A 21,329-nucleotide genomic window follows, 5' to 3' on the forward strand; every position below is an offset into this window, starting at 1 on the left:
TGAAGTCTGAATCTAGATTGAAGCATATTACTTTCACTTTTTTGTTTTTTCTTCTTCGTGGTTTTTCCCTTTTGTTCTGATTCTTCTTTTATAACATGACTAATGTAGAAATATATTTAACATGATTGCACATGTATAACATATATCAGATTGCTTGCTGTGTTGGAGAGGGGGAAAGAAAGGGGGGAGAGAAGGGAAGGAGAAAAATTTGGAATTCAGAATAAAATTAATTTGAAAATTAAAACAAAAACCAGATTTAAGTATTTTTACAATAGTTTCCCCTGTTGGTATACGTTGATCAGTCTAAACACCAAGAAATTATTTTTGTATGGCACTACTGTGTTTATAATTGATATAGTGGCATTTAGATTGAGCACATTAACATCAAGTGCAGCCTAGATCATCAAAATAACATTTTAAAATCCACTGATATTGTGAAAATGGCACATCCAGAAACATTAATTATCCAAGAAATTCATCAATTTCTCCAGGGCTTAGTTATCTCATTTCAGGATTTAAAAAAAAAAAAACAAAAAAGCAACAGGCAAACTAGTAATTATGATCTTTCATGGAAGTTCTTTTAAAAATTGTCACAAATGAACATGTGATCATTGTACTTGTGACAATGCACATTATTCATGAAAGCTCTCAGGCATATTCACCAGGTTCATTTTTGTCAGGCCATATACCATGCTGTCTACACATATCCATGCTTAACATCAACAGTCTCCCTTGCAATTCATCTCTTAGTAGAAACTTCAGTTCCCAAAATAAATGTAATATTTTCAGTCAAGTTTCCTTGTGAAAGTTATCTGGGATATGAGGTGTTTCTGATCTATGAACTGATTTTCTATAGGACAGTTAGTATCTATCATAAACCAATTGGTAAGGAAGCAGAGATCATTCACTACCAGCAGTGGAAGGGGACGAGGGTGCATGTTGTGCTGATTTGCCCTGCCTCCTTCCCCTCCAGGACTTTGAAACTGGAATCCCTGAAAATATTGCTCTTTGAAATTCTGTTGGTGTATAATGGCCTTCTAGTTCCTTAAGATTATTGAGGCATGTCACAGAAGAGTGTGAAGAGAGCTAAAGTTGGGGGTGCTCAACTGTTTTCAGCTTAATGTTACATTTTACTTTTGCTTTCAAAGTAGTAAATGCAATTTAAATTGAACTACAAATGAATGAATTTCTTTCTGGTCAACTAGATAAAGGATCCAGTTGTGGGAGGAGGGTAGCATTAAGCCAAGGATGTTATGGGTTTTAATTTGAACATTCTTCTCTCTAGACAGGAGCCCAGAAAGCACTAAGGAGCTACAGATATGGGGAAAACTGGGAGATGCTTTGAACTATCTGCAGAGTAAGTGAACTGGGTTCTTAAGGCTAGGAAAGCCCTGGGACTTTTGCACATGCCCAATTAAGTGAAGTTGAAGCTCAAATTTATAGTATTAGGTGGTGATTTGGTCACATATAGCATACTGAACAGCTATTTGCTAGATAAAAGAGGCCCAGTACTTCCCAGGACCTGACAGCTTATCCTACAAATGAGAGAAGATCTTAGAGAACTATTTTCTAACAGGTGCAAGAGAAAGGATTACAACCCCAAGTAACTTACTCCAAAAAGCTGGCCACAATTTTTTCAAGGAAAACAAACAGAACGGGAACAATACTTTCAGCTATTGTTGATGAGAATATAAGAGTTGAGAACGTTGAAATGCAAAAACAAGGGTCAAGAGAAAGCTAGAAAAGTAAATTTATTTGAGTAATTGGAAAGGGGAAGTATGATGATGTAGAGCTAATATAATGAAAGGAGTGCGAGTGGGGTGGGGAAAGGAACAAGAGTTCCTTCAGTACCTTATTGTCTCCAAAGGGTACTGAGGAGTTAAATAAGGTTTCATTTCCCACCGACTTCTAAATTTTCATCATGCCTTCAGAAATCTCATCATCCTGAAAGATCACATTAATTCTGAAATTCACAGGTTCTCCATGTTTCTTGCTCCTGGGTTTCTCCCTCACTTATTGGTTGTGTGACTCTGGTCTAATAAATGTTTATCTACTGAGTGACTGACAGAGGTCCTGGAGTTGGTTATGTTCTGAGAAGCATATGTAAAAGGAATAAATACACTAATTTAGAAAGGAGGAACACGGGATAGAAAAGGCACTTTTTCATAATTTGTATGTGTTAGAGAAGGAGCACGTAAACATGGAGGAAGGAACTAGAGGATTGGAGTAAATTAGCTAATCAGCTAATTTACTTCTTTTTAATTTAATACCTTTCAAAGACATTTCACATTTAGTGACAATTCCTCTCTGTAATTCCAGCCACTTCACTTAGAAATACTACTACTTAGAAATAACTGTCAACTAGTGGTTTCATAGTGTAGTGGTTATCACGTCTGCTTTACACGCAGAAGGCCCTGAGTTCGATCCTCAGTGAAACCATATGGTGGTATTTTGTAATTTAAAAGAATACCGAAATTGGTATGGATAGTCCGACCCTTTATAATACTGAAAGAAGCGGGGGTTCTGAAACGGACAGATAGGAGTAAAGGCCAGTAAAGTCAAAGAAAATCTAAAGGTTTTGAAACGCAAAGGAGGTGGCAAATGAGGCATGCTGCTGCTAATTTAACCATCAGCCATGAGCTGCGTGGTCTTAGACAGAGTACCACCTTTAGGTCTCGTGCACTTCCTCGTCTTATGGCCTCAGAAGTACAATCAACTAAGGGGACTTCACAAACCATCGCCTATCTTTATCTTCTTCAACCCAAAGCAAATTCGTAGTAGATGTGACAAATTGAAACCTTCCCAAGGTGGGGGTGGGGGCGGTTATCGGGAACTATATTCCCCTCAAAAGATTTGAGATCTCATTCAGAAGACTGGATAGGAAAAGATACATTATTACTCCCACCCAACAATTCAGAAACGAAAGTTTGGGAAAAGGAAAAGACTTGTAATTAGGTATCACATGGAGGGAGGGGAAACAGGGGCGAAGAGAAGTCTGGATAGGAACTTTGAATGCAGGAATTGAAGACAACTGGAAGCCGAGAGAGTTGATGGAACTTTTGGGGAGCGGGAGTATACGAGGAAGATCCTTAGCGGCAGGAAACTTAAAACACTCGTCCCTGGGTGGGCTCGAACCACCAACCTTTCGGTTAACAGCCGAACGCGCTAACCGATTGCGCCACAGAGACTACATGTCCTCCTGTGTTGTGTTGGATTATACTTAATTGAAGATTTTTTAAAAAGTTTTGTTTTGTTTTGTTTTGTTTTTAAAATAAAGCTATCACTAAAAAGTGCCTTCTTTTCAGGCACACAGCTTCTAGCAAGCTCAAGCTCAAAGCAGAGACCAAAATTAAATCAAAGGATGAGTCTTCTGGGTTTGAAACTCCGGAATTCCCTCTTCTAGTTACACAAATACTCTTGGATTCACTTTTCTTTCAACTAGAGAAAAGGAAAACTACGAGTCCCATTTCCTCGCCTCTCTTTCATTTCCTCCAGCAGCCAAGCTCCCGGAGCGTAGGCAAGATCAGATTTAGGGTGCTCCTCATCAGCTGGAACGGGCTCATTGCCTGATGATGGCTGAGTATGGTTTTCCCTGATTTGCGGGAAAAACGAGATAAAAAGAATTCTTGTTAACTTCGCTTATCCTGGCTCTTGGGCAGACAGACTTTTTCTTTGACATCTTATTCGGTTTCTTCTTTGAACTTAAGTTTGTCCTAGTATCTAGGCACAGCTCACCTTGCTATTCTATCAGGAGTTCATGCTGACTAGACAGAAGAGAGAAACATTTCTTTCTTCCTTCTTTTCCTTCTTTCTTTCCTTTTCTCTTTCGACTCACAAAGGGCTCCATGACACACAAAAATGGTTAAGAACTTCTAAAGGCATCTCCCAAGCCCCAAAACAGAACAAAGGAAAACAAGAATAAAATTGGTAGGGTGAGTTTAAAGACCTAAAGAGAAAAGGTAATAATCAATAATCTTCGGATGAGTTCTGGGGATGCTGGAACCCAACTGGGGTCATGAGACCAGTAAAAAGGTTTGGCTCTGATCCGAGGGGAAAGATACCAAATTGAGAGTTAGGAAACATGAGTTTGAATCTCAGCCGGTACTATCTGTACCATGGTGAACACATTATTTAGCTGAACCTCAGTTTCTGTAAAAAGGAGACAAACGAAAATTACTCTACCTACCTCACAATGTTGCTTAACAACAACAATTTAAAACATGTTAATCAGGAGACCTTTGGGACTCTGCCTCTAGGCTCGTTTCTAGAGGCTTTCCCTCGGAAATGTCATTCCATGGAGTCATCTACGCTGTTGACTCCCAGATATTTTTATTTTCAGTTCTGGCTTTATTTCAGGCGCACACGTGATCAACTAGTTGCATCTATGCCATTTCACTACCAATACCATTCCAAAATTATAAGGTTTCTGCTTCAGGGAAAAACAAATCTCAGTGTTACCCTTTTGTGGTCCTTGGATAAAGACTGGGGTGGGGGGGGGAGGGGGAGAGATAGGATTTGGAAGTAAGAGTTCCTTGGTAGTTTTAGATAGAATAGTTTCAGACGATTGATGATGTTGGAAGTCATATTTGAAAGACTGGAGGAAAAAGTCAGAAACTAAAAAAGGGAGATAAGGAGAGCAGACTGCTTTTTTCTGAGATGTGAAAGGAAGGAGACATAGAGAACTGCAGTATGAGAATGTAATAGGATCAAGTGAAAGTTTTTAAAGAATAAGGCGGATCTAGAAATGTTTTTAAACTGGAAGGAAGAAGTTAGTGAATAAGGGGCGATAAAATTTAGAGAATAATCGAAATGTAAATAGAACATAAACACCGTAGGGCACAAAAAGGAGGGGGAGGTTAGAATGGCATAGGGATGTGGGAGGGATATGGTTGATGTGGATGGGTATGAAAGAGCAGGGAGTGGTAGCCAGAGAAGAGAGCACTATTGAATATGATTTCTTTTGGGTACACAGAAAGTAGGAAGATAAGCAAAAGCGGAGCATGCAGACGTTTCCACTACCTCTAGCATATTAAACGACTTGTCTCGTAGGCTAATTTCCCATTAACTAGACCAGCTGGGAGTGAGGAGATATTTTTCAGTCCTTTAAGTCTTGTACGACTTTTTGTGACCCCATTTGTAGTTTTCTTGGCAAAGATACTGGAATCGTTTGACATTTCCTCCTCCAGTTCATTTTACAAATGAGGAAACTGAGATAAACAGGGTTAAGTGACTTGCCCAAGGTAACACAACTAGTCTGAGGCCTCATTTGAACTCCTCTTCCTGACTCCTGATTCCAGGCCCAGCACTCTCTCCACATCGTGAACCGATATACTAGGTTTCTAAAAAACCTTAGGTCTTCAAAACCAGGTGTCGTTTTTTTCCTCTTTGAAGTCGACCTGGAAGGAAGATCACATGATCAGAAAAAAAAAAATCAAGGATGCTAGGCCAATGGATTAAGACACAAGGAAGAGATTGAGGAAGTAGAGCTAAGGCAGAAAACATGGACAACGGATAGACCTAGAACTGAACGTAACTAGGGCAGAGAGGCCCCACTTTCTGGGGTTCGTTCGAAGGCAACTGGGATCTATCTGTTAGGGACGAAGCATCCAAGTTGGTTTGCAAGTGTTCTTTTCTCAATGCTTTTCCCTCCAAAGAACAAATACTTGTTTGAGTCTGGGACTGGTTCTGGTTCTGCCCCTTAGAGAACAATTGATGACACAAGGGGCTGAAAATGCATGCGTAGATAAGGTTGACATTCTCGAGCAAATTAAGCACGCCAGGTAATTAAATTGCCATGCAAAAGATGAGGCTGGAGAAGAGAAAATGAGGTGAAAGGGGGCATTTCTACAGGCATGACTCCAGAAGAAAGAAAAAAAAGACCCAACCTGGATCGTGGCGCAACAAAACCGAGGCTGCCTCATGCTAACTGCTGATTGTCTCCTGCAGGGCTTTTCACTTGGTGGCTTGGTCTGTAAAAACACTGCATTAGTAAACTGGAGGCCCTTGAGATACCCCTAGAAGGTGGGCGAATTTGTTGAATAGTCCCTGAACATTGTCTTTTCAAATGAAAAATCACGAAATGGGCTCCTATCTAGGAAGTAATTTAAATCCTAGGGACAAAACAAGAACAATTAGCTCAGCAGATGAAGGAAACTAGCCATCCAGATAATCAAAAACTTAGAGCACTCTCCCACATTAACCCTTTAGAAATCAGCTTGAAAGAAGAATAATCAAGGACGTTTAGAATTGGACAACATTGATCAGAACACTACCATTAGATCTTGTGAATCAGAGGTATTCTCAGCTCTCCAAAAACCATTTTCCTATAGAATGTAGGCCCTGCGAGAGTACGAATTGTTTTTCGTTTTTGTCTTTCTGTCCCCAGCACTTACTTAGTTCAGTGTCTTACGGTGAAGGTGCCTATCGAATGTTAGCTGAATTGAACTAAATTGAGTTGAAATGAGATGAATTTTGTCTTCCTATTCAGTACTTGTAACTGTCACAAATGCCACCTATAACTAAAGACATAGCAGGTAGATGCAAAATTTGTTTCTGTGTCCATATGAGGTTTGAAAGGAAGGAGACAATTGAGAAATTACCGCCCAGATTCAAGAGGACCATATACAAAAAGGTAAAAAACTTTTGTTGGTGTTAGTTTTTCCCCTGGAACTATCGTAGTAATGACAAGGAAGGATCATTGCTCCTCTAGTTTCATCTGACAATCTATTGCTTTAACTAGTAGGTCACTACATTTCTCAAAGAAACCAGCGCCTTCTGGATCTTAGGAAGTTTTGTAAAGAAAAGACAATAAGCGGATCGCAAGTGAGTTCATCATCACAAGGGTTTGAACCATTTCCAGGATATCTCCGAAAGAAAGGGCTCTTTTAAATCAACTTGGTGTCAGCAGCTCAGAGACAAAGAACTCCATGCCCAGGAGGTACCTGACGATGGATATCATCTGCTGAGTAGAAAGAAACAGATTCATCACAATAACAATTTTGATATCTGAAAAAAAAAAAGAGAAGGGAACTCAGTAGTCTTGGAACAATTGGTAAGGTTGGGGAGGAAGAGGGAAACACTAAGAGAGAGATATGGTGAATAAAAGATAGACAATGAAGCCTCAAAATGATAAATTATGAGTCCTGAATCTCTTTTCTGGTTTTTACAGAAACTATGTCTTAGAGGTGAGTATTCTAAGAGTCTGACCTCAGCTTCTCCAGCCAGGTTACGGAGGGAAGAAGTTATAGATTAAATAAAGAGCACAAATCACTTCAAACCTACTCCTTTGTCACTTAACGAAGTTAAATTTAGTTAGGAACAGTGGAATGAAGCTGCACTCAATCCAATGCCGTCCACCCCATAAAATTAACACCACCAGCGAAGACTGTCTGTGGTAGTTGACTCTTCAGCGGGCTGACTCGGAGAGAGCTCATACTCTCACTTTCCTAAAGTTTTGCGTTTGGAAATCTAGTGGCCTAAAGAGACCCCTTCAGGTGCAGGAAGAGGAAGTGACTTCCCAGTTTGAGAGTAACAGGATTCCTAAAGCTTAAAAAAAGAAAAAAAATAAAGCAAAACTCCAACCCGCAACCCACACTTGCGAAGCAAACATTTTACTATTAACATGAGCTGGACAAAACCATCTCACCAGACCTCCCACATAGCTCTTATCTATTTTCTTTAGGAGGCTCATTTCACTGGCACCATCACTCGGATGGTATTGAGTTCCAAGGAAATTTCAGGACAGTCGGTCACATTCAGGGGCAGGACCTCTTTACCTTCCCGTTTCTCACCCTGACTTCTGGATTCCAGGTTACCACTTTGTGGAGCAAGGATTCCTTCCGACCAAAACATTGCCAGTGAAAACTGTGATCCAAGGTGGCTCTCTTGACATTGTAAGCACCAGGGACAGTTCTTTCAAAGTTAATAGAAGTAGAGTGTCTATCCAGTCACTTTCCTATTTTGGGATTAATTTTCTAAAGTTGTCATCTGTGCCATCTTCTGAAGGAGGCTTTTATTTATTCTCTCCAACTGCTAGTCTCCCTTCCAAGGTTACCTTGTAACTCTGTATGTACTCTTATGTACATACTGTCTTTCCCCGTTACCATGTAAGCTGTTTGAAAGCAGGGACTGGGACTTTTTGCTTGTTTTTAAGATTGTAACTCTCAGGGCACAGCACGATGTTTGACACAGAGTTATTTCTTATCGAACGTCAGTGCATACTAATGGAACTGAAGGAGATATTAGACAACCACCCACAGAAGTGGTAGGTATTTCATAAAAAAAAAAATCAGAATTCAGCTAATTAAATTCCTATTCTAATTCCTCATCATTTTGTGGAATGGATACTGGATTCTCAAAAGCTATGGTGACAGAACACAAACTCTGGTGAGTACAATAGTGCTGGAAGACTTTGATCACTACAAGGAAAGATTGTGCATCCAAGAACAACCCTAAATTTGAGAGACCTATCTCCAGCAGATTGGCCATGAGGTTATAAATCATTTTGGCTACAGAAACTAATTAAGCCTTGCAAGAGAGTGGTGAAGACTATGATCAGCATTAGGAAGATAAGGGCCTATGCTGATGGAATTAAAGGTATTTGATGTATTGAAATAGTACCATATCAAATGAGACCATATTTGTACAGCAATTAGCATAGTGCCTGGCACATAGTAGGCATAATGCTTACTCCTTTCCCTTTCCCTCTTTCATATAAATTTGTGACCCAAAAAGAGTCCACAATGTCCTTAAAGATGTCACTAAGGCAATAAAGATCAGTCTTCAAAAATCACCATAGCATTTTTGGAATTAGGTGTTGGAATTTTTGGTGAAGGAAAGAGAAATAAATAGGGCAAGCTGCATTGTGAATCAATGTTATCATTCACTAACACCCACATTGCAACCATTCTGGAAGACTGTAAAAGCACGTTACCATTTGCTGTCCACTGTGTCTTAAGACGGTCAATGACAAAAAGGAAGGCTCCATATAAAATGATATATTTTTAGCAGCATTTTTTTTTGTGTGTGTGTGGTAGAAACAACTGGAAACAAAATAGATGCGTATCTATTGGAGAATGATTAAAAATGTTGTATGTTAATTTAATGGAATATTACTGTGCTGTAAGATACAATTTATATGATGAATACAAAGAATACTAGAGAGACTTACATGAACTAATGCATAGTGATGCATGGTGAAGTAAGTAGAGTCAAGAAAACAATACTACACAGTGATGACAATAATGTAAACCACAAATTAGTTGAAAATTAGTTACAAAATAATTCTAAAGAACAATCTTGTCCACAAAGAAGATATGAGAAGACACCATCCCTCATTTCTTTACAAAGTTGGAGATCCACAGCTGTGGAACATTACATACAATGTCAGTTTTTTTCAATGTTTTGATAAGTTGTGCAGATTTCTTTTCTTCTCTTCCTCTTTGTCATTTTGTTTTACTAAAAAAATAATTTCCTGTAAACGGTGACTCTAGGAGGGAGAGGAAGGAGGAAAAATGCAGGGGGAAAGTGAAGTAACTAAGAACAATAAAAATATTTGTTTTTAAACTGATCACAATCTATTTGATATACTACAGAGGTCTTTATTTCTATACTTCCAGATTGCTTTCTAGAATGGTTGTATTAAGTACAGCTACACTAATAATGCCTTAATGTGATTAGTTTTCTACAAGTCCTCAGCACTCACTTTTGCTATTTTATCATTTTGAAAATTTGCTGGCAAAACAACTCCCCCAAATTAATTCAACTATCTCTAAATGGATTATTTTGTGTTATTATTTTCCTTATTTGAAGATCAAGACATTTCGTCTCTTTGATTTTAACATAATTGATTCTGGAAAACTTTTTCATATGAAGAAAATCTGCAAGTCTGATCTATTAGCTTGGCAGAAATTTTTATAGATGAAGTTTAACATGCATTGGTAATAAGAAAACTTTGAAAGTTATCACTGTGGTTTATCACACATTTCCTCCCCAAGTAATAGTTATTTCCTTTGAGCTAAGTTGCTTTATTTAAGTTTTATTTTTTTATTCTGAACTAGAATAGTAGAGCAAGTGAAATGAACATTTCCACATATGACATAGAAAAGGCGAGGACTGTCCAAGAAACTATGAACCTCTATTATGTAGATCTTTCTTAAAAAAATTACACCAAATTTACATGTAACATCTAAACCTAGTCCTTCTTGTCCACAATTCCTTCTGGTCTTCCTTGTGAGCTCTTCCTTTTTTTAGATTTGGATTTGTTAGTCATATCTCTAATACTCTTCTCCCTCCCACCTTCTCAATTTAAAAAAAAGAAATATCATAAATGTGCATAGTCCAAAAATCCAAATTCCCATATTAACCATTTCCAAAAATGTCTCATTCTGCATCTTGCGTCCATTACATCTTTATTAAGAGGTGGATATCATGCATCATCATTGGCCCTCTGAAATTGTAGTTGATCATTGCATAGATAAGAATTCTTAAGTCTTTCAAAGTTGATTTTTCTTTACAATGTTATTGGAATTTTATGATTTATTCTCCTGGTTCTTCTCATTTCACTCTGCATAAGTTCATACAAGCCTCTGTTTTTGTGAAACCTGCCTGCTTCATTATCCTGAATATTCCTTTATATCAGTTTATTGCTCTTTGTTCAGCCATTCCCCAACTGATAGACATTCCCTTACTTTGCAATTCTTTGCCACTAGCAAAAAAAAAAAAAAAAAAATTGCTACTTTTGTACATATGGTTCCTCTCCCTCTGATTTTTTTCAGGGCCTCCTAGTGGTACTTCTGAGTAAAAAAGTTAAATTCATAGCTTTAGTGACTTGGTGGGCATAGTTTCAAATTTTTTACAAAATTAGTGGACCAATTCACAGTTCTGTCAAAAGTATATTAGTATGCCCGTTTTCCCACAGGTCTGCCAACAGTTGTCACTTTTCTTTTTATTCTCTTTGCCAATCTTATAAGTGTGATATGAAACCTCAGAATTCAATTTGCATTTTTCTAATTACTGGTGACTCAGAGCACTTGTTTCACATGTTTATTGATAGTTTAGACTTCTTTATTTGATAACTATCTATTCATATAGATGATTTATTTATTGAATGATTTATTTGATGATTTGATGATCATTTATTGATGATTTATTTATTTGGGGAGGTTTGAAGCCAGTTTTTAAAAAATGAAATGTCCCACCCCCATCTCTGCTCTTCCCCCCCTTTTCCTCTCTCCCTTCTCTCCCAACTCTTCCTTATCTCTCCCCCTACTCTCTCCTCTCTCTTTCTCTCTCAACATTTAATAGTATTTTTTCCAATTGCATGTGTAGTTTCCAACATTCATTTTTGTAAGATTTTGAGTTCTAAATTTTTCTCCCTGCCTCCCTTTTCTATGTGATATAGGCTATATATGTACAGTCATGTTAAACATATTTCCACATAAGTCACCTTATGAAAGAAGAATTAGAACAAAAAGGAAAAGCCATTAGAAAGAAAAAAACAGAAAATGAAAATAGTAAGCTTTGATCTGCATTCAGACTGCGTGAGTTCTTTCTCTGGATATGGATAGCATTTTCCATCATGAATCTTTTGGAATTATCTTGGATGGTTGTATTGCTGAGAAAAGCAGAAGTCTTTCATAGTTGATAGTAGACCATCACATAATGCTGCTGTTACCGTGTACAATGTTCTTCTGGTTCTGTTCACTTCACATCAGTTTGCATAAGTTCATGTAAGTCTTTCCAGGTTTTTCTGAAATCTGCCTGCTCATAATTTCTTATAGAACAATAGTTTTCCATTGCATTCACATATAACAACTTGTTCAACCATTCCCCAATTGTTGGGCATCCTCTCAATTTCCAATTCTTTGCCACCACAAGAGGAGATGCTATAAATATTTTTGTATGTGTGGATTCTTTTTCCATTTTTATGCTCTCTTTGGGATATGACCTAGTAGTGATATTGTCAGATCAGAAGGTATTCTGCTGTCTCTTTCAAAAATAAAGCAGTAGAATGTGGAATACTCAAGTTGTAATCCTAATAAAGAAACAACAACTTTCAGGTGTTCTCATATGTGTCAAGAATAATTTTAGTACTTAAAGGTTCTCAAGAGAAGTTTCATGTTTTAAATATTTTTTTTACTTTCTTGCATAACATCCTTTGTCTTCAGTCAACTTTATCTAGAAAATAAAGTTTTAACTTAGTTTTTCACAAGTTAAGTGAACACACATACAAAAACATTTGGGTCTGCTTGAGTTATTATTAAGTGAGGATCTGATGACAGAAAAGCTACTTAGCACATAAACTGGAACTTAATAGAGCATCCAAAAAGAGGCAAATTAGTGACTTCTCACTACCACATGACATTCCTCCCTACAACAATTTATTAATATATAATTTCAATGCATAAATTATGAAATTAGGATTTGAGGTACATTTCTAGACAGATATAGATGGAGAAATAAATAGTTTAAATTCTATCACTATCAATTAATTTTACTTTTAAGTTCTCAACCTGGATTCTCAGCCCTTCAAAGCTTATGTTTTGAGATTTCCCTATTAATTCCTAAAATAGCAATATCTCTTCAATTAATCTATTAATTAGCTTTGCATCCTCACTCCAGTTTACCAAAAAAGTGGTATTTAAGAAGAATTTTTGAATAAGAGTTTTAAAATAAATCATTTCCCCAAAAGCCTTTACTCATATGTATGCAATATGTGGGTACACACACACATATATATGTTGTACACATATATTAACTCCCCCCTCCCACCACATCTTAAATAGACATCAATGTTGCTGACTAAATTATTTATTACAATGTCACAAACAATAAAAATACAAATAAAATTATTTGTAATCTATCAACTGTGAGAAATATCACAAAGACACTTTAACCATCTATGCAACTGCTGACCTCTCAATTCTGTAAATACAATCCCACTAGTCACTTATCTCAGGATAATAATTAAAGTCTCGTAGAGAACTCTCTTTCATCTTAAGAAAAGGATTGTAGTTCCTTATCTCAGGAAATAAGTTATCTTAGTTCTTTTTCTCAGCCTTCTCTTCAGTTATCAGCTAACAATCTCTACAGAATTATAGTTAAACTCAGTGCTCTCGTAGACAATTCATAGATTGGGGGTTAAATAGTTACTCAAAGATTCCATTGCCTCTTAAAGATACAGTAACATATCTACAATCTCTGTGGGAGAAGCTATTGAAGTTAGTATTATATTTATATCAAAATTAATTTTTCATTCGCCAATAGCAGAAGACAAAGAAATTTTCTTTGCATTTGAAAAATATGTATCAAAAAGCATATCTAGAACACCAAGACATTTGCACATGAAAAATAACGTATTAACAATAGATTCTGTGATGTTTGGTCATATAATTAATAACTCATAAAATAAATAATTAATTACAATTATGATGTTATTTTCCCTCAAACCCATTTACTACTAACACTCTATAATAACCATCACAACATTTTTCTTAATAAAAATATGTGTTTTCTGCTTATTAATTTCCTTATGGCCCCCTTTACTTCCTTGTTTCTTAGACTATAGATCAAGGGATTCAGCATGGGGATTATCACAGTGTAGAAGACAGAAACTATTTTGTTCTGGTCAGTTGAGTAGCTGGATTTTGGCATCACATAAATGAATGTAATAGTTCCATAAAAGAGAGTGACTGCAGTGAGATGGGAGGTGCAGGTGGAGAAGGCTTTGTGTCTTCCATCAGTGGAGTGCATTTTCAGGACAGAAAAGAGAATATATACATAAGAGATGACTATGATTAACACCGTAACCACAATAATTGACCCAGAAGTGACAGCAGGAATAATTTCAACAAGAAAATCATGGGAGCAGGACAGCTTCAATAGAGGTGAGTAGTCACAAAAAAAATGATTGACTTTATTAGGTCTACAGAAGGACAGACTCAATAAACAACCAGTAAAAGCCCAAGCATTCAGACAACCACCTAGATACGATGCAATCACTAATAGTGTGCAAAGTCTAGTGGACATGTTGGCAGAATAGAGCAGGGGGCTACAGATAGCCATGTACCTATCATAGGCCATTACAGATAACAGAAAGCATTCTGCTGTTCCAAAAGTAACTACAAAACACAGTTGGGATGCACATCCTCCTAGAGGGAGTGAGGGTATTTTCCCAAGAAAATTCATGAGCATGACAGGTGTGACTGATGAGGAGTACCCAATATCTACAAAAGCCAAGTGGCTGAGGAAAAGGTACATTGGAGTGTGAAGTTGGGAGCTACTTCTTATCAATATGATTATGCCAAGGTTCCCAATTAATGTGAAAACGTAGACACCTAGAAATATCACAAAGAGAATGGTGCGAAGCATTGGAGCAGCCGTTAACCCCAGAATAATGAATTCTGTCACATCTGTTTCAGAATTGTTTCTGAAGGACATCTGTCTCAGAAAAGGTGCCTGTTGAGACCAGAAAAAGAGATTTAGGTGAAATACAAGACTAAAATGTAGATATCTTTTTATATATGCGTAATAAATATTTACTGAGCATTTACCACATGAAAGACGCTACTTGGGGGAAGAAGGGGAAATACAAAGATGAATATCATGTAGTGTTTTTACTGAAGGAGTTTAAAATCTAACAAGGATCACAAGACACAGAAATAGTCATAATAAAAATATAAGATTAGCAGAATACTTTATTATGTAATGTTTTCTGAGAATACTAAAGTAGGCATCAAAAGAAGGCTTCATGGAGGAATTATGGTTTTGTCAATTCCTTACTTAAATTTCAGGATCTCTTGGATATAAATTGTTTATGAGAGATGTATAACAAAAGAAAAGGTAATGTAGCAGAAATTGTCTATAGAGCAATAGTGTGTCAAATGACTATGTTGTATTATTTAATCCAATTCAGGAGCTCTCATTTAGATATGGGTGTGAGTTTATTCATTTAACATGTAAACTTCAGCACTTGGTCCCCAAAAAACAATCCTAGAAGGAAACTTAAAGATGACTGAAGGAAATGCTTTGATTTTACAGAAGAGGAAATGATTTTTCCCAAGGTTAAGGTCAGAACTAAAACCAAAACCAAGTCTTGTAAGTATTTCTTTTCACAACTCATCATTATACCATAGAATACTGAGGACTTCAAAAGCAATTCTAAGAATAAGTCTTTCATTAATTGCACCCTGTCTACTATATTCTGCAAATATAAGAAAGTTTAAAATGAACTTTAAACTGATCAGCTGCATCTTAACTAATTATTCTTACTAAATAGGTGTCAAACTCAGTTTGGTACTGCTAAAGGAATGCAAGTGCTGAAAATATCCTCTAAATTTTGGCTTCTGGGGTCGAAGAGAAGTTCACCCAATTTAAATTGTCCAACATTAGACGTTTTGCCACAGATGAAAGATTCTTTCAATGGAAATATTCAGGCAGAAGCTGGATAACCATTTTCCTGTAATTCATTAGAAATCTTTGGGAATCTATTCAGGGGAATTCTGGCATTTGGTAGGATTTCAAAGTAGGTGACCTATAAGTTGATTTGTTGTATTTCTAACACAGTACTATGGGTCCTCATCTTAGAGGAACCAACTTTTTGGGTGGGCAAATGGGTAATGAAAAGATGCCCTGAAAATGTATGTAGGATTCAGCATATTTCCAACAATGGCTATGAGAAGTGTTGAACATACTACCATGGACATATATGACTGGAAATTGAAATGCATCTGTGTTGTGAAGCAATAACAAAAGGTAAGTAACTGAATGACATCACAAGATCTGTACTGCTATCCATTAAACTGTAAAAGATTAAGAGTAAGACGTCAATTCCACTCTGTGCAGGATTTATGGTAGGATATAAACAAGAATTTCACTGGATGAGAAAGTATGGATTGGTTGAAGTCTGTACAGGCGGTGGCAGAACACATATCAATGAGATTCCAGATCCATTAAAGTATCAAAGAAGTCCTACAATATTATATTTATGTACATGTGGAATAATTCGCCTATTATTGTTTGCATTTAATCTGACAATACAATAGTCAGGAATTATTTCTCTCAGACATCAATAAATTTTGGTGTTGTGTGACACCAGTAGAATTCTCTAATGCTCATAGGTGACTTGGAATGGTCCAGATAATAGGTAGTGGAGAAGAAAGAATTAAAAAGGATAGGAGAGAGAAAAAATATTTCAAGTATGTGACAAAAGAGGAAAACAAGGCACCGGAGAAATATAGAACAGATGGAGAGGAGAGTTTCTGAAGGTGAGTGACAGTGCTGCCAGCTGCTCATAATTTCCTTTTACTACACTAAATGATTCTAATATAAAGTTCTAATATATAACAGAGTTCATTTAATTATCAAGACTAAAATTTCATGTTAACTCAAGAAGTCATTTAGAATCATTCCACTGAGGGAGTTAGAAAATCAGCAGACTAGTCCTCCATGTCCACTGAAAGTCTAGCCATTTGAACGAATGTCCATTTGCCATCAGGACCCTGAACAGGACCAGATGCTTCAATACTAAGTTATCAGAGCCTCCTCATCCTTAAAAATTCTTTACTTGACCCAATCACACTGTCATTCCTTCTATCTTCCTATATATTGTCTTCCTTCTACAGCAAAACTCCTGGGGGCAGCTAGGTGATGCAGTGGATAGAGCACCAGTGCAGGAGTCAGGAGGACCTGAGTTCAAATCTCACCTCAGACACTTGACACTCATTAGCTGTGTGATCTTGGGCAAGTCACTTAACCCCAATTGTCTCATCCTGGGTCATCTCCAGTCATCCTGATGAATATCTGGTCACTGAATTCAGATAGATCTGGAGGATAAATGAGGCTGGTGAACTGCACAGCTCTCCCTCACTCAAAACAAAACAAAAAAGTCAAGTGCAAGTCATATCATTATTTCTCTGATGGCATGGTCTTCTTTGGCAACGAAGGATGAACACATGCAGACAAACTCCCTGAAATCTATACTTGCTGCTATCACTTCCTTTCCTCCTTGCTCTTCTCATTTCTTTTTAATCTTGCTTCTGACTCAAATATTCCACTAAAAACTGCTTTATTCAGTGTTACCAACAGTCTCTTAATTTCTAAATCTGATAGCCTTTTCTCTTGGTCACTTGACAGTGTTTGGCAGTTTTCATTACTGATTACCAGCTCCTCCCAGAAATTTTGTGACTCCATTTTCTCCTCCTATGTATCTGTTTACTTCTATGTCTCCTTTGTTGGATTATCATCCATATTCTATTTTTTCTTTTATTTTGACCATGATTGCTCTGTTCTGAACCTTTTCTCTTTTCCCTCTATACTTTCTCTTGGTGATTTTATTCACTGCTATAGGATCAATACCCTTCTATGAAGACAATTCCCAAATCTGTATATACAGACCTGATCTTGCTTTTGAGCCTAGCAGATTCAAGACACAGACTCAGACATAGATTGAATATCCCATTGACACCTCAAGCTCAGCATGTCCAAAATAAAACTTCAATTACCTATTCTGCCTGCTTCCCTATTTCTGTTGAGGGTGCGATTCTTTTTGAAGTCATACAGGTTCCAAACTTTAGGATCATCTTCTACTCTTCCTGCTGCCTCCCCCCTCTCTATATATGGTCAATTCTATAATCTTATCAATTCATTTTTTCACAATATCTCTTACATCTACCCTCTTCTCTACATTCTCACTATCAATACTTTTTCAGACTCTCATTCCCTGTGTTTTGGACTATTTGGACAACCTCTTAACTAGACTCTGAGCTTCTAGTCTCTCTCCCTACCCCCCACAAAAATCTATCCACATATAGTGGCAAAAATAAAATTTCCAAAACACCTGAACATTTCATTATCCTGCTCAGAGATGTTTAGTAGTTCACTTTTTTTTTTAGAATATAATATACAAACTCCTCAGCTTAACATTTAAAGTACTTCATTATCTGTCTCCAGCATACCTTTCTTGCTTATTTTACATTATTCTCCTTCATTTACTTGGGGCTCACATATCACATTTTTATTGTCCTCTCCCTTCTCAAATACTTTGTGTTTACTTATCCAGGAAGGTGTTCTATCTCCCTAGTAAGAAAGACAGGGACTGTTTTATATTTTTCTTTGTATATCCAGTGTCTAGTGGTTTGCACATAATAGGTGATTAATAAATGTCAATAGAATTAATTAGATTAATATCAGTCATTCATTTTGGAAAACCACCAGGCTTACATATGGTATAAAACTCATAAGTCAATATACTTTAAATTTTACAAAGTATTTCCTGCCAGACAACTCTTTTAAATGGTATTTTTACAGTATTAGTATTTCTATTTTAAAGATAAAGAAAACTAGACTCGACAGAGAGTAAATGATTTTTCCATGATTACTTACCTAGTTAAGCATCAGACATAGGCTTTAAACTCAAATTCTAGTTCTCTCTCATTTACATTAGTTCAATGCTTTTTATTTAATTTTCAGAATTTCAATTTCAGAATTTTATTTAATTTTCCAAAATTCTTAGTGTATAATTTTCTGTTTCACCTTGAAACTTTAATCTGAGATAAGGGAAAAAGGACAAACTAAACATGTGCATATACGAAGACATATAGATTATGTGCTGACCTGACCATGTTCTATCAGACACTTTCTGTTTGTAGTTATGCTTCAATATACATGATATAACTTGTGGCATATCTGAATTTACTCACCAGTATGCTATGTTACAGTAAGGCTTCATGTTGCTTCCAAATCATTAAATTCACATGTCACATTGCACAAGGGACCAAACACATAATATATCAAATCTGGAAAAATTTTACTTTTGAAAATTAAAAAGCAAATGGACAAAAGACAGAAAGATGGAAATGTCCAATATATACAAATATTCATAGCAAAATTTTGAAGTATAAAAGAATGGAAACAAAACAAGTTCTTGTCAAACAAACTATGGTACAGCAATGTACTGTCTACAGCAATGCAAATGGACAGAACCAAATTTGGTATAAAAAATGCAAGGACTACCAAACTACAAAGGGATACATCAGCAACATTAGCATCAAATTCAGATCTAAACCAATCATAGTCATTAACTTTGACTGGAGAGAAAAAGTGATAAAATACATTTCCCTCTCCTCATTTCAGATATGGAAATCTATGAGTAGAGAATATTGAATATGTTGTCAGAATGGGTCAAGTGTTGGTTAACTTTTCAGAGTAGCTTTCTCTCTCTTTAATTTTTTTTTAAACAAGAGATGACTTTATGAGTAGCAGAGGGAGTAGTGACATATTCTGAAACAAATATGATATAAAAAAGAAGACACCAATACAAATAAAACAAATGTTAAAAAACAAGTGGATTAAGAAATAATCAAATTAGACATAAGCATGCAAACATTGATGTAGGCTGACACTGCAAGAGGAATAGACATGCCTGTATGAAATGTGGTACAAGACAATAATTAAATAGAAATATTTTTACAGCAACAATAACAATTGTTGTTAAATTGCAAGGAATAGCAATGGTACCTGTAAAACAACCATCAATAGAGACTCTAAAGAACTTTCCCTGTATGGTATTTTGGCCACATTTATGTTGAGTTTAATGACACCTGGGATATAACTCTTGGAGTAGCTTAGCAACAAACATAGGCAACAGCATTAAAATGCTATTAAAAATCTACTGGGATTGAGGAAATTGTATATACACAAATTAGTTCCCAGGAGCTCCATTAGTTTTCTCTTAATCTTTATCTGTTTTGGTTAAAAAATAAGCAAAATGGACGGCAAACTAGTCAAACTCTGATCAGGCACAGATGGTCTTAAAAACTAACCTGGGTCATAATGTGGCAGTCGTGGTTGTGACAGTATGCATTTCACCTAAGAAATGACCCTAGTTAACTCACTAGAACCATTTTTGTCAAGTCATAATCCATGTTGTCTCTACATATAAATACTCGAGTTGGGCAGTCTCCCTACGAAACTCAGTTCTACTAGAAACTTCGACCCTTACAATAAAGATATTATTCCCAGTGTGGAGAGCTATCCATACTTTGAAGCAACATTGACATGTTTTCAGATCTCCAGGTGATGATCTCCTGAGATAGGAATAATTCTGATATGGAAACTCAGATTTCCTTTAGGAAAGTTAACATATTCTATGAGTCAATAGTTAGAAATGGTATTGGTATCTGTGAATTACTCATCTTTAACAGCTCTAGAAATCCCATGCCTCCATTTTCTCCCTTTGTAGTATCACAAAAAGTTACCAGTCAATTGCTTAATAGACATTTATTAAACACAGACTATGGGTGAAAATATATGTTAGGTACTCAGAATGCAAGGATAAGCTTGATACAAATCAAAGAATTGAAATTCTGTACTTGTTTTTAAAATATGATTTCATAAGTAATATACACTTAAAAACCATTTGTGACATTTTCACATTTTTGTATGCATTTCTTTTTTGTTCTTCTTTGTATATTGGAATGTTTGCATTTACTGGAGATTAAGCATATTAAAAAAGAGATATTTTTTGAGACTGGCTCTTCCTATCTTGCCCATGTTAGAAGTTCAGTGTCCACTCACAGATCCAATCCAATTGATGACCGAAACAGGAGCTTTGACTTGCTCCATTTCTGACCTGGACTGGTCTTGTAGCCTCTTGCTCTGGGGGTTTACCATATTGAAACTAGATTTTGTATAGACACAAGATTGTCTTGAGCACCACTACAACTCAGAACTACCAAACTCCACCAGTCTCAGCATCCTCAAAAACAGGAATAGGGCCAGATCAGTGCTCAGGCAGACTATGAAGTATTAAGAGAATGATAGCTAGGGAGGAAAGAATAGAAAGGAATCAATGGCTTAGAATAAAAAGCTACAAATCTTACCCAAGAAATGGACTCCATGAAAACTAGAACGGACCAAGATATAAAGCAATGACTACTTGAGACAACAAGAATCATTAAAAGAAAATTAAAATACTGAAAAAAAAACCACAAGAAAATGTAAGGTATATAGTATCAAAAACTGACCCAGAGAACAACCATAAGAATGATACTCTAAGAACCACTGCACTACCTTAAAATCGTAATCAGTAATAAAAAGTTTGGGTACTGTATCTTAAAAACTTCTAAACAGAATTGCCCAGAACTATTAAAAACAAAAATTAAGGTAAAAAGTATAAAAAATGTTTTGACCATTTCTCGAACAAAATCCCTAAATGAAAACTCTCAAAAACAACAGTCAAAATCCAGAGTTTCGAGGTAACAGAAAAAATATGGTAAGCAGTCATAAAGAAAGAATTAAATGACCAATGAATCACAATCAGGATCATACAG

At 36.3% G+C, this 21,329-nt stretch overlaps 1 protein-coding gene and 2 non-coding genes across 3 annotated transcripts; 1 reads left to right on the top strand and 2 right to left on the bottom strand.

The window, feature by feature from the left end:
* Positions 1 to 2,366: 2,366 nt before the first annotated feature.
* TRNAV-UAC (transfer RNA valine (anticodon UAC)) lies at positions 2,367 to 2,439 on the top strand. The gene has a single exon. It is a non-coding gene; the product is annotated as a tRNA-Val (tRNA).
* A 675-nt stretch (positions 2,440 to 3,114) lies between these two features.
* Positions 3,115 to 3,188, bottom strand: TRNAN-GUU (transfer RNA asparagine (anticodon GUU)). Its single transcript has one exon. It is a non-coding gene; the product is annotated as a tRNA-Asn (tRNA).
* A 10,291-nt stretch (positions 3,189 to 13,479) lies between these two features.
* Positions 13,480 to 14,439, bottom strand: LOC140512045 (olfactory receptor 5P80-like). The gene has a single exon (XM_072621416.1). The coding sequence runs from the start codon at positions 14,437 to 14,439 to the stop codon at positions 13,480 to 13,482; it is 960 nt and encodes a 319-aa protein (XP_072477517.1).
* Between the last annotated feature and the right edge of the window lie 6,890 nt (positions 14,440 to 21,329).

Source organism: Notamacropus eugenii, chromosome 6, assembly GCF_028372415.1.
Source record: "Notamacropus eugenii isolate mMacEug1 chromosome 6, mMacEug1.pri_v2, whole genome shotgun sequence".
Lineage (NCBI taxonomy): Eukaryota > Metazoa > Chordata > Mammalia > Diprotodontia > Macropodidae > Notamacropus > Notamacropus eugenii.